The sequence below is a fragment of the Neophocaena asiaeorientalis genome, unplaced genomic scaffold (genome assembly GCF_003031525.2).
Source record: "Neophocaena asiaeorientalis asiaeorientalis breed wild unplaced genomic scaffold, Neophocaena_asiaeorientalis_V1.1 scaffold87, whole genome shotgun sequence".
NCBI lineage: Eukaryota > Metazoa > Chordata > Mammalia > Artiodactyla > Phocoenidae > Neophocaena > Neophocaena asiaeorientalis.
Window position 1 is genome coordinate 685,033 of NW_020175432.1, and position 11,975 is coordinate 697,007.

The window sequence follows — 11,975 nt, forward strand, 5'->3', positions numbered from 1 at the left end:
AGGTGCTTGAATTGGCCTCAGTGTGTCAAAAGTGGTTCAAGGCCCAACAGGATAGCGGTTGAGGACAGAGTAGGAAGGAGGAGGTGAGACTATGACAAAAGAGGATGGGGGCTGGGAAGACTGAAAGGGAGACAGGGGTTTAGGGGCATGACAATCCAACTGTACATGTGTTCTGAATGCAAGAGGCACAAGCATTCTAATACGAAGCCCAGCAAGGAACAGGGGCCAAAACACAGGTAAAGATCTAGAAGGCATCAGAAAACAGAAAAAGAATGAACCCTTTTTTGAGGTGGCCCTATTAATATTTCCTAGAGAAGGGGGTGTCCCTGGAAAACTGGGCATTAGTATGACATTGCTCCCAGCCAAACAGCCCTGCCCCACCCCTCAGGGTTAGCCCCTAGCTCTCCCACCTCTCTTCTTCCTACATCAGAGCTGCTGAGGGTGACATCTAGTCACACTGTGGCCCCTGGGGAGCCTGGCCTCCACTTCAGAGAATGACCTCAAACTCCCAAACCCCTTGGCCTAACAGACTACCCACCCGCGCCTGTCCTGCTGGCTGGGACGCTGCCTTCTCAGGATCTCAAGCCCCCCAGTTCCCCTTAGTTTTCACCCTCTCAGCTCTCCTTGCCTCTGCACCCTCTGCATCTTCCTGTAACAAACCAACCCCTCCTCCATCTGGCCCTGCCGAGCTTTCCCTTCAAAGCCAAGTTTCTTGAAATGATGGCTTCACATCCTCACCTTCTTATTCACACCGTCGCGAATCTGGTTTCTACTTCTGCGTCACATCTTCCTAAGGTCACCAATGCCCTCCTAAAGGCCAACAGTAGGGTCAGGTCGGAATCCTCATCTGTTTGACCTCCCTGTAGTCTCTGACGTAGAAACTTGGGGGTCTGCTCTCTGTGGTTGATTCTCCTGGCCTCCCGCCTCCCTCCAGTGCTGTAAGAGCTGTGGGCCCCCCTTGGATTCCAACCCCCAGCTCCTTCTCTCCCCATTCTTTGCATTTGCTCTGGGAAGGTCACCTCACCTGTGGACCCTGCAGGGCCCAGCCCATTAGCCCAGCTAGAAACTGGTACAGCAAGCTCTCCCAAGAGACTCCCCCCAGTGACGGGCTCGCTGCCTCTACTCCTGATTGTGGTCAATGATAAGAGTGACCTCTGAAGTGCAGATTTGGTGAGGACCCTTCTTTTGTTCCCATACCCTTTCCTCAGTTGGTTCGTGACCCAGACCTGCAGCTCCCCCTCCTGACTCTCTTCCCCTGAGTGCATATGATGGGTATTCAATGGACAGAGAGTACCGGCCAGCTGTTACAGACATAGCAACTTTCAAGCAAGGAGAAGGTCACACTGGTGTGTCCATCCTTCTTGAAACTGGACGCCTGGCAGAGGCTGAGGATCCTATACCCATGCAGCTCGAACTCGTAAACCCACGTCTGGGCCAACTGTAACAATCATCTGATTCCAATTCCCTCGCCCAGGTCAGTGTGTGGGATTTGGCAAACAGCAGAGGGCAATTTAAAGACAATTAGTCCTTGATGCTTTGAAGAAAGGAAAAAATTAACACATTTGTCCTGTTTGCTCCCGAGGTTCAGTTAAAGATACAAGTTGAGCTTCCAGAACCATTTGCTAGGAATGTGGGCAAATGGAAAGCTCTCAAAGAAAAAAGGAGAGGAACAGGGGTACAAAAGAACAAAGGCAAGTGCAGCATGGCCACAACAAGGCAGGCAGGTGTGAGGGGGTGTGCAGAGGCAGCCAGAGGCAAAGCTGCACCCATACTCCCTCTCTCCATCCAGGCCACCTCCATGTACTTGGCTCCCTGGGAGTTATTCTACTACCTTTCCCTGCCCTGTGCTCTGGGTGATGATGACAGCACCAGTACCAGAAGAGGTACTGCAGCAAGCCAGTCCCTCTCACAATCTGACCAACCACGTCTGCTGAACCTACTGGGCCAAGCGAGCCGACCACATCTGAGGAGGGAGGGCCCGGACCACCAAGTGACCCCACTTTAGCTCCCCATGGAATTGAAAGGCAAGCTGCAAGCAGCCCTCTACCCGTTTCAACATCTCTACAGAATATTTCCCAGAATGCTAGTATCAAAGAAACCAGTTATTATTTAGGCCAATGAGCACGTTTTCTCTCCTTCCCCACTTCCATTCATCAGGACTGCTGAAACCACTGTCAAGGGCCTCGTGGGTGCTGGAGTTCAGAGCTGGACCTCGCGCTTTTCACAATGACTCCAAAGGCATCTCCACCCTCCCGTAAGTCCACCCTCACCAGGAGCAACACAGGAGGAGACCTGAGGACGGCAGCCCCGGACCCTGCCCAAGTTACTCACAGGGAGGTTTAGCTTGACGGCATCCACAGGCTGCTGGAAAGGCCACGCAAACTGGTGTTTCCATAGTGTCTTGAGCACCACTTTGAGCAGATATTGCAGTTGGTTGGTCTGCCTCTTGGGCTTGTTGGGGTTGGAAGTCTCCGGGGGAGGGGGGTTGGTGCTGGCTGTGTTGGCTTGCTGGGGTTGGGCCTGGGCCTGCGTTGTAGACATTTGGGTAGTTTCTAGTCCATCCCCCATTACTGGCAGATTTCTCAATCTCGTCCCAGGGCCGCTCTCCGCAGACATGCTACTGATCCCATCACATTCTTCACTGGGCACTCTACAAGGGAAGAGAAAAGCTACCATCAGAGACCAGGCAGCAGATGGGTGCCACTCACAATGACACATCCCCCAGGGCTGTGGCCTCCAAAGGCTGAGCTCCTCTGGTGAAGACTGATCAGGTTGGCTGGGGAGACACTCCATGCACTGACTAAAAGGGCCCCAGTGAGTGTGCTCCTCAAAGATTCATCATCCAGTAGGGAAGAGAGATCAGGTACCAACTCCGAGGGCCGGGACGTGGAGTCTAGAGTCAACCAGGAGCTGGAAGGGTCTGTGGGAGCTATGGAGTTCACAGGGAAGTGGGTACAATATGCGACATACCAAGTTTTCACATCTGAGAGCTTTTACGGGACACTGTGTATGAGAGAGGATGATTTGCAAGCCCCAAATCATGTCATTTTCATTAAAATTCTTATTTGTATCTGTGGCTCATGAAGCATCTAGCCAAGTGAGTAATTCCACTTGGTGAGTGGGGGCCAGGCAGGATGGAGCAGGAAGGCCAGGCTGCCCACTCCTGACTAGCCCACGCAGTCCACTGCTGAGTGCTCACGCTTATGAAGAACGTTTTCTTGGTAACTTAAATAATATGTTTGCTGATTACAGAAATACCACAAGGTAACTGTGGTAACATAAAAATGAATCCATACTTGACCTACTGTTCTATTAACCAGCTTTTCAAAGCTTATTTATAAAGGTGTAGAGGGGCACCTCCTGTGATCCGCTAGGGGCTTGGAGGTGGCACGTGAGTGTCCCCCCTCCATCAGTGCCTTATTAGCACTCTGTCCTGTGCACTGCCCTCAACAACACCTGCTTCAAGACACACCATGAGCATCACTGCAAGGGCGACTTTGTGCACCTGTCCAGTTATTCTAACAGGACAACCACAGGGCAGTGGGTTCATGTTTTTAATGTCAAACTGTCTCTCAGAAACACACTAACCCAGTGGTCCCCAACCTTTTTGGCACCAGGGACTGGTTTCGTGGAAGACAATTTTTCCACGGAAGGCGGGGTGGGGGTGGGGGCTGGGGATATGGTTCAGGTGGTAATGTGAGAGATGGGGAGAAACAGATGAAGCTTCACTCGCTGGCCCACCGCTCACCTCTTGCTGTGCAGCCCGGTTCCTAACAGCCCGCGGACCGATGCTGGGGGTTGGGGACCCCTGCACTAACTCACCCCTTACTCAGAATGCCGAGTTTCTTCACTCTATTAATGAGAAGAAACATCTGCTCAAAAGTACTGATCATCTGCACTTTTTGTGCACTATTTTTCCGACTCCTTTCTGAGGGCAAGAAAAAGGAATGATCAGTCCCTGCAGGAAGAAAGACTGAAAGTAAGCTAGGAGCTGCCTGCATGTTATGAGCAATTCCAGTAATAAACCTAGGAGTTCAGTGAGGGTAAGAAAACCTTTGTGGCTGACAAAGTCAGGCAAGGGCTTAGGAAAAGAGGGAAGATTTTTAGGACCACAGGAGCTGGTAGGCAGAGGGCACAAGAAAAAACACAGCAAGCTGGCTGTCTCTGTCACAGCTTTCTTTCTGGAACACACTTAGCACATACTAGGCACTCTAGTTGCTGATGAATTACTTTATAATTCAGTCCAAGTGTAATTTGAAACAAGGTTCTCACAGTGGTTTCTGTAAATGCAGTTCCAGCAAATTACCGGATTTTAAAGCACAAGGGGAGAACTTGCCATGTAAAAGCAACTCAGTGGTGAGTTCATCATGGGGGGCTGTGGAGAGCTGGACCTCTTGGCCCCAGGCCTGACAAAACTGACATGGCCAAGGAGATCGCTTTCCTTCCAGGGTGCTCTGGTTGATTACAGGTCTAGCTATCAAATGGCCAGAGAGCACACATGAAGAGAGTGCTGCCCCAAGGAAAACGCTGCCGCAGGGCGGGAACCTGTGCAGGAGCAGCCCATGGCCACTGCATGCAAAAGACTCTGGATCTTAGCAATTGTCCAGTGCTGGAGGAAGGGCGTGTTACAGCAGTGTGAGTTAGGTGTCTAGATGTGGTCCTGCATCTGATGCTAAACTTAACTATTTAATGATGTCCAACTGCTTTCAAGATGCCAGCAAGAATTTAGAGTTTATGCCCTCCCAGGTAACTCCCAAGACCCAAGAGGGAAGGGACAGCTCCTATGACAACTTCTAAGTTTTCTACACGGAGAACACCAGCCCAGGAAGAACACTTACAGGAAGGAGGGTTTGTAGGTGCAAAGCCGATCCCTGGTACCTCTCTTACACACACGGTGCTAGAGATGGGGAAGGGACACCCAAAGCTAAAACCAAATGGGCATCTGGCATAAGAACGTGATGGGGACTGGAGGTGGAGACTGGCTGGCCAGCAGCCCGTGAAAGCATCCCTGAAGCCAAGAGAGCAGTGTGCTAGGAGTTCAGGACCACGGAAGGACATTTCCCGAAGCAACTTAATTTGATGATGGGCTGATGAAACTTTGCAATAGCACAACAACCTCGAAGGAGCATTGTGGACTACAATAGTTTCCAAAGGCAGACATGACTGGATAGGCCTGCTTCAGGCTCTGGGGATACAAGGCACTTTCCTTTTCCCATCAGGGGTACTTCTGGTACAAGTATGGCCAGAACTAAGCACCATGTGGTCCTGGGAAGAAGTGTCATGCAATGAATCAAGGTGGGACAGCGGGGATGGAGGTGCTACTGGTGGAAGGGAGGTACATGAAGTGCACCTGGCTGGGAGCTTGGAAAGGACAGGGTGGATCCTGGAGCCCTGACTTGAGTAAACATACCCCAAAGAAAGCAGGATGAGGCCACATACAGATCCAGGGAGAGGGAGCATCCAAAGGCTGGGATAAGGTGTAGAATCATCAGAAAGGGCTTGCTCAGAGAAGAGAACAGAGGGAAGAGAGAACAAGGGGCTAGGCTGAATCACTCCACACTGAGTGTAATGTGGGAGGAAGGGAGGAATCTGGCTGAGAGCAGGTCACTGACCTAAGGCAGGATGTGAGGGTAGCCTAAGGAGGTGACAGAAGGAGGCAGTACCTGGAAGCTGCGTTTGGCTGTGCATGGAGCTTTGCAGACAAAAAGCATGCCTTCATTCCTAAAGTGACTGGGCAAGGAAAAGAGAAAAGATTTCTCCAAGTTATGAGGTTTAGTTGATAAGGAGTGGGACCTCAATCTCAGAGAAGCAGTGTCTATAGCCACCTGCAGAGTGACATGCTAGGGCTCAGGTGGGGCTATGGGAGGGTTCACAGAACTGTGTCCCTGAAGCCACCAGGGAAGCACAGACTGCCTTTAGGTAGATGGCATTTAATTACTTACTCCCCTCTTTTCATTTCTTTTTATTCTCCTTCCAGCATTGACAAGGAAAGTCCCTGTTTGTGCCAGTGTGAAAGGTTGTGCTCAGAGGTGTCAGCAGACGATACTATTATTTGAATGGAATTTAACATCACTGTTTTGTTCTCGTGGTTTTGTTTGTTTTTTTTTTTTTTTTTTTTTTTTTTATGCATTGGCAGGTGAACTCTCAACCACTGCGCCACCCAGGAAGCCCTATTCTCATTGTTTTTAATTTTACTGATATCCATGTGTGGCTCCTGATTTAACTTCCTTTCAAAATAAAGGTACTATAAACAAAACAGTAAACTCATTTAAAAAAAAAAAAAACCCCACAGTTAAGGATGCAAGTATCAAGACAGGGAAGGACAAGGATAAAGTGGGAGTGGTGAGGGCAGCCTGGCCTGTGGCCTCACTCTGTGACCCTCTCCAGAGGACAGCCAGCCAAGACTTACTGCAGATTCCAGGTGGGGAAGCCAGTGGGCTAGGAGAATTTGTAGAAAACTGCTGGAAGGAGGGAGGACGGAGAGGCATCCACAAGATGGCAGAGACTATGGAGCTCTCCCTCGCAAACCCTCCATAGGTAAGTGGATGGGGACAATCATTTATTGGGCAACAACAGAAACTGGGGTTTGGGGCTAGTAAGACAGAAGGGGGAGACGGTGGCCACAAATCGGATACAGAAAGATACAGGATATGCTGAGTGCTTGGACACAAGTATTGACAGAGGGGCAGCACCACAGAGAAGGAAATATGTCACTGGGGTTTAAGGACACCTGGAGTCGTTTGGGAGAGGGGTTTTCATGCAGCAGGATCAACATGTCCAAAGGAGCAAAAGGGGATGAATGTAACTCTGGCTCCATCAGGAAGGGAGTCTTGGATGTGCTGGAGAAGCAAGCATGGGAGGGAGGGTGGCATTAAGTGAGGATCTCATTAAGTGAGGATCAAGAATGATGTGCAGTTTGGTTTCCACTATTAGAGGTCTCCTAGAAAGCAGCTCAGGAATTACACAGCCAAGCATGTGCCAGGTGAGCTATGGCACACAAAGGACAGGAGCAGCCCCACCCTGAAGGAGACGCTCTGGCCCTAGGACAGTGGAGCTCTGTCAGCCACAAGGACGCAGGTTGCTGGGGGGAGGGAGGGGAGCGAGACAAGCCCATCCCACCAGGAGGAAGCAGCCCCATAAATTTCCTATTAAGTAATGACATTCTGGAACCCTTCAAGCAGTGTCCCTGAGGCAAGCTGAAATCAAGATAAATGACTTCTGGAGCTTCCGGGCTGGGCTGTGCCTGTTCTCTCTCCAAATGGACTCTCAGCAAAGCCAAAGGATGGAGGACTCTGGACACAATCACTTTCCTTCACCTTCAAGCCAGGCCCACATGGGCCCTTGAGCCAAGGAAGCTGAATTTTCTGCTCAGAAAACGAACAGATCTTTTTCTACAGAAAATCTGACCCTTTAACTTTGTCTTATCTCTGCTTTAAATCACTACCTCTACCACAGAGGCTAAAACACCCTTTTTAGCCTGCCAGCTCACATCTGACAGTGACATTTATATCCTCACAACTCTGAGATTGCTTCTAGCCTCATCCTCACTTTAAAGATAAGGAAACCAGGGCACAGAGAAGTAACTTACCCAGGAAGTGGAAAGATAGGCCACTTCTATTATGGGCTGCTGTGGCCCATAATTTGACACGATTCCTGGGAAGTTTCAGTTGAGCTTTGAGAAATCCCCATTTCTGAGTTGAACATGCACCCCCAGGAGCGTCCAATGTAAACATCCAGGATGGGCTGGCCCATCTTAAGTAACATGAAAAACTAAGCACAACACCCACATACTTGTAACAACTGAGGTCAATTTATAAGGGAAAAAAATGCTGGAGGTTGCCAGCTCAAATGAGAAGGCATGATAATGTGCTTTTGACAGATGAGATGGGATCCATAAATATATCAGTTTGTCTTACGACGCTCTGAGGACAACCAATGACAGGTGACACCCATGGCCCCGATGTGAGGGATCATGAAATACGAAAACTGAGCCATGGGGATAATCATGGGATGCTTTGGACTTCTGTTCTGTACCCACTTGGGGCCCAGGCAGGACTCGCACCTCAAGAAACCACACCCAGACAGTTTGTAGCTTGCAGCTCAGCCCTCCCAGGACTGTGGGCAAGTAAACTCCTTGGGAAACTTTAAGAAGCCATTCATGCATATTGCAGCAAAACACCAGAATCTCTAGTCTGTTGTGGGCCAAGAAAGAGAGGCACTGGTGAGCAGCGCTATGTGAAAGCCACACAGGACGACTCTTCTAAGGCACAGATCCAACTGGGTTGACACCTTGGGTAAATTCTTCCCACAGTGGTCGCCTCTACCCTGCACTGTCCCAGCCCCTGACATCAACACTCCGAACAACATGGTGGCCACAATGGGCACCTTCTCTGTCACCTTCATGCCTTTCATTTGCTGTACCTGGTGCCTCCCCGATCTCTGTCTAGGGACTCTGATGGTCAGCCCCCCCCCCCCCCCCACCAAGCAAGCCTGTAAAGGAAATCTGCACTACAATGAAATCTCACTGGGCCCCCCCCCCCCCCCCCGCCACACACACCTGGGAGCCCAAGGGCAGGGCCATCTTTACTTTTCTCTTGTCCTTTCAGTACACAGCAAGTACTCAGTGAACGACTCAGGGGCTACAGTGACCACACACGATTGTCACCCTGGGGCTTCTAGCTCAATTTCAAAGCTCTGGAAAAGGAAATCAGCTCACAGTCTCACACGGAAAATTGCTCAGCCAATGCATCTCATCTGAGCTACATGCCAGGCTTAGGGACTCTGCAGTCGACATGATGTTCTTTGAGTGATTAAGCAATACCTGGGTGAGTATTGTGAAAAAGAATGGCAGGATTGCTGTGGCCATGGACAGAGAGGGTGTGCACTCCTGTGGTGGGTAAGGTAGAGAGGGACAAGGCTTGTGATGGACAGGGGAAGGCACAACTGATGCAATAACACAGGCACAGGTCTGCAGGCAGGAGAGATACCAGTGCATATGAAGAGCTTAAAGGAGGACAGGCAGGATGGGACAGTGCAAGGGCCATGTGACCATGTTGGGCTTTTGTTCTTCACAAGTCCCAGACTGTGGGGTAGGGAATAGTAAGTTCATCCTCAACTATACCTGCACACAGCAGCACGCTGTTTACAGGTGCAAAAGATGGGATGCGTGGGGACAGAGTTAATCAATGAGGGTGCACGCAGGGTGCTCTCTGTGTGCTCTCAGTCCTACAGGAAATGAATGGCTCTCAGCACCATGGCTCAATGGGGAAAGGAGGCTGAAAACTCAAACTTATAAATCTATCTGCAGATATGGAGGAATTAATTGGATTCTCACGACAAAGTATACCGTCTTCAAAAGTTTTACATCTGAAAGATCCAAATATATGCTGTTCCCTCTCTGTTTTCACACTGATCTGTGGTCGAGGTGGGAGCCAGCAGGTACTGTGTTGAGATAGTTGAAGGTCAAGGGACAGGAAGAGAATTTCACCTATTGTTTCCAACCCAAAGAAGGCCGCATGACCCAACTGTGTGTCTAATTTCTGGATCTACTCCAAACAGGTATCTTACAACATATTCCCAGTTTACAGGAATAAGAAGAAAAAGATGAAGAGACATTGGATGGTCAGTGTCCTGGTTCCCAAACTGAGTGTTGAAGGACCACAGGGTGTTCCTCAGAGAGGCACTGTGGGAACCAGCAGCACAAGGTAATTCATAATGTTAGACTGCACCATATTCCTTTCGACAGTACCGTATCTTACAAAGCCTGAATTTAGGTTGCTGTGATAAAAAGCAAATAGTTGGCCCTTGGTGTCTGCAGATTCAACCAACAGCAGATCAAAAATATTTGGGGGGAAACATTCTAGAAAGTTCCAAAAAGCAAAACTTGAATTTGCTGTGCACTGGCAACTATTTACATAGAGTTTACACAGTGTTTACAATTATTTATATAGTGCTTACATTGTATTAGGTATAAGTAACCTAGAGATGACTTAAAGTACAGGACAGAGGACATGCAAACACTATGCCATTAAAAAAAATTTTTTTTTTACTAGAGTATAGCTGATTTTCAATGTTGTGTTAGTTTCTGCTGTACAGCAAAGTGAATCAGTTATACGTATACATACATCCACTCTTTTTAAGATTCTTTTCCCATATAGGCCATTACAGAGTACTGAGTAGAATTCCCTGTGCTATACAGTAGGTCCTTATTAGCTACCTATATTATACATAGTAGTGTGTATATGTCAATCCCAATCTCCCAATTTATCCCTCCCCTCCCCTTTTGCCACTGGTAACCGTAAGTTTGTTTTCTACACCTGTGACTCTTTCTGTTTTGTAAGTTCATTTGTATCATTTTTTTAGATTCCACATATAAGCAACATGTGTCTTTCTCTGTCTGACTTACTTCACTTAATATAAATCTCTAGGTCCATCCATGTTGCTGCAATATAAGGGACTCGAGAACCTGCGGATTTGGGTGCCTAGCAGTGTGTGTCTGTTATATGTGTCCTAGAATGAATCCCCCACTGATACCAAGGGACAACTGTACCATGTAAAAACTAACGTGGGATAGGAAATGTGGATGGCAGGTGTCTAAGGTTCTGGGTTTTAAGGTTTCAGGAGTTGTGCGGTACCCAACAGGCACACACATTCCATAAGGAACTGGCTGTAGTAATCCAAGAATATCATATTTTTCCCTTCAATTTATGTGCCCTCCCCTCCAAAACAGCTATACCATTGTTGGGACATTAGTATTTATTCAGTTGTTTGTATCTAACTACCTAATCAACAAAATTGTTAGGTATTTCCTTTGGCCTAAGATCATGATGAAAAAATTGAGATGCTAATGATGCTGTGAACCAAGAAAGTCTGGGAACCTCTGGGTGGGCTAATGAAAATAAAAATGTCAGTTCTTTTCCTACGTTTATAGACCCCTGATTAAGCACTCCTGCTTTCAAGGATATTGTTTGCTATCATTCCAACTCATCTAAGGACAGATAGTATTTAGCAGCCAACACAATTGCAATGTTTTTCAAATTTCAACAGAAACACTTTCTTTCCTGGAGATTAGGAGGCGAGACAGACATGGGGTAGGCTTGGGTCTAGGCTTCTGAAAGCAAGCAACAGAGGAAAAGAGAAAGGCTGATTCCTGGAGATTCAGTTCCAGTTCTGTCCATTGTGAGAGGCTGACAGTTACACTCTGTACTTGTAGTTCCACCTTAACTCCTGGTGTCCCAGAGGGCCCACGAAGCCCAGTGACCCCACCTTGACTCTGTCCTCTCCATTCACCCACCTCCATCCTGAAGTGATACAGCACGCCGGGAGCAAGATGCAAGGGAAGGCAGGAACAGTGCAGATTAACTGGAAAGCTTCATGAACTCCCCCATGAAATACAGTGACCATACTCAGCAGAGCTTTATGTGAGCTACCAACACACACATCTCTGCTAGGGCCTAGATAAGTTCGCCAGTATGTAACTGCTGCTTCCTGGGCTGACGCCCTGTACCGAACACTTATTTAATCCTCACAGCAAGCCTACATGGCAGGTGGTGGCATCATCACCTTCATCTTCATCCTCCTGGCAACAAAGAAACAGAGTGGGTGGTGGTCTGGTCAGCAGAAGGTCACCTAGGGCTGTCTGTCTCTTGAGTGCTCTGCTCCACAGCTGCCTCTGCTCACCAAGCCCAGGGGCAAAGGCCTAGTCAACTGCTGGGCCCAGAGGGTCTGTTGTTTGGCTGAGGGCACCCCACATCCATGTCCTGGCATGTATTAATCAACAGACTTTCCCTCTCTGCAGAAGCAGCTGGATGTCACGTGACCCTCAAGCAAGTTCCAAAGAATTTCACCCCCGCAAACAAATCAAAGTCAAGATAATTCTCGCAGCACCTGGCCATCTGTGAATTGGCCCACATCATGGGTGAAATCAGCGGTACACTTCCCTGCTGATGCCATGGTGGGGGGGGGGGGGGGCCAGG

At 48.8% G+C, this 11,975-nt stretch overlaps 1 protein-coding gene across 1 annotated transcript in view; it reads right to left on the bottom strand.

Annotated features, from left to right (window-relative positions):
- The window catches only part of LOC112414753 (bromodomain-containing protein 4), a 71,658-nt gene that overhangs the window by 22,283 nt on the left and 37,400 nt on the right, over nucleotides 1–11,975 (bottom strand). Inside the window, exon 2 of the mRNA XM_024767396.1 lies at nucleotides 2,332–2,650. Coding sequence (XP_024623164.1) covers nucleotides 2,332–2,616 — 285 coding nt within the window. The 5' untranslated portion in view covers nucleotides 2,617–2,650. The remainder of the gene's footprint in view (nucleotides 1–2,331; nucleotides 2,651–11,975) is intronic.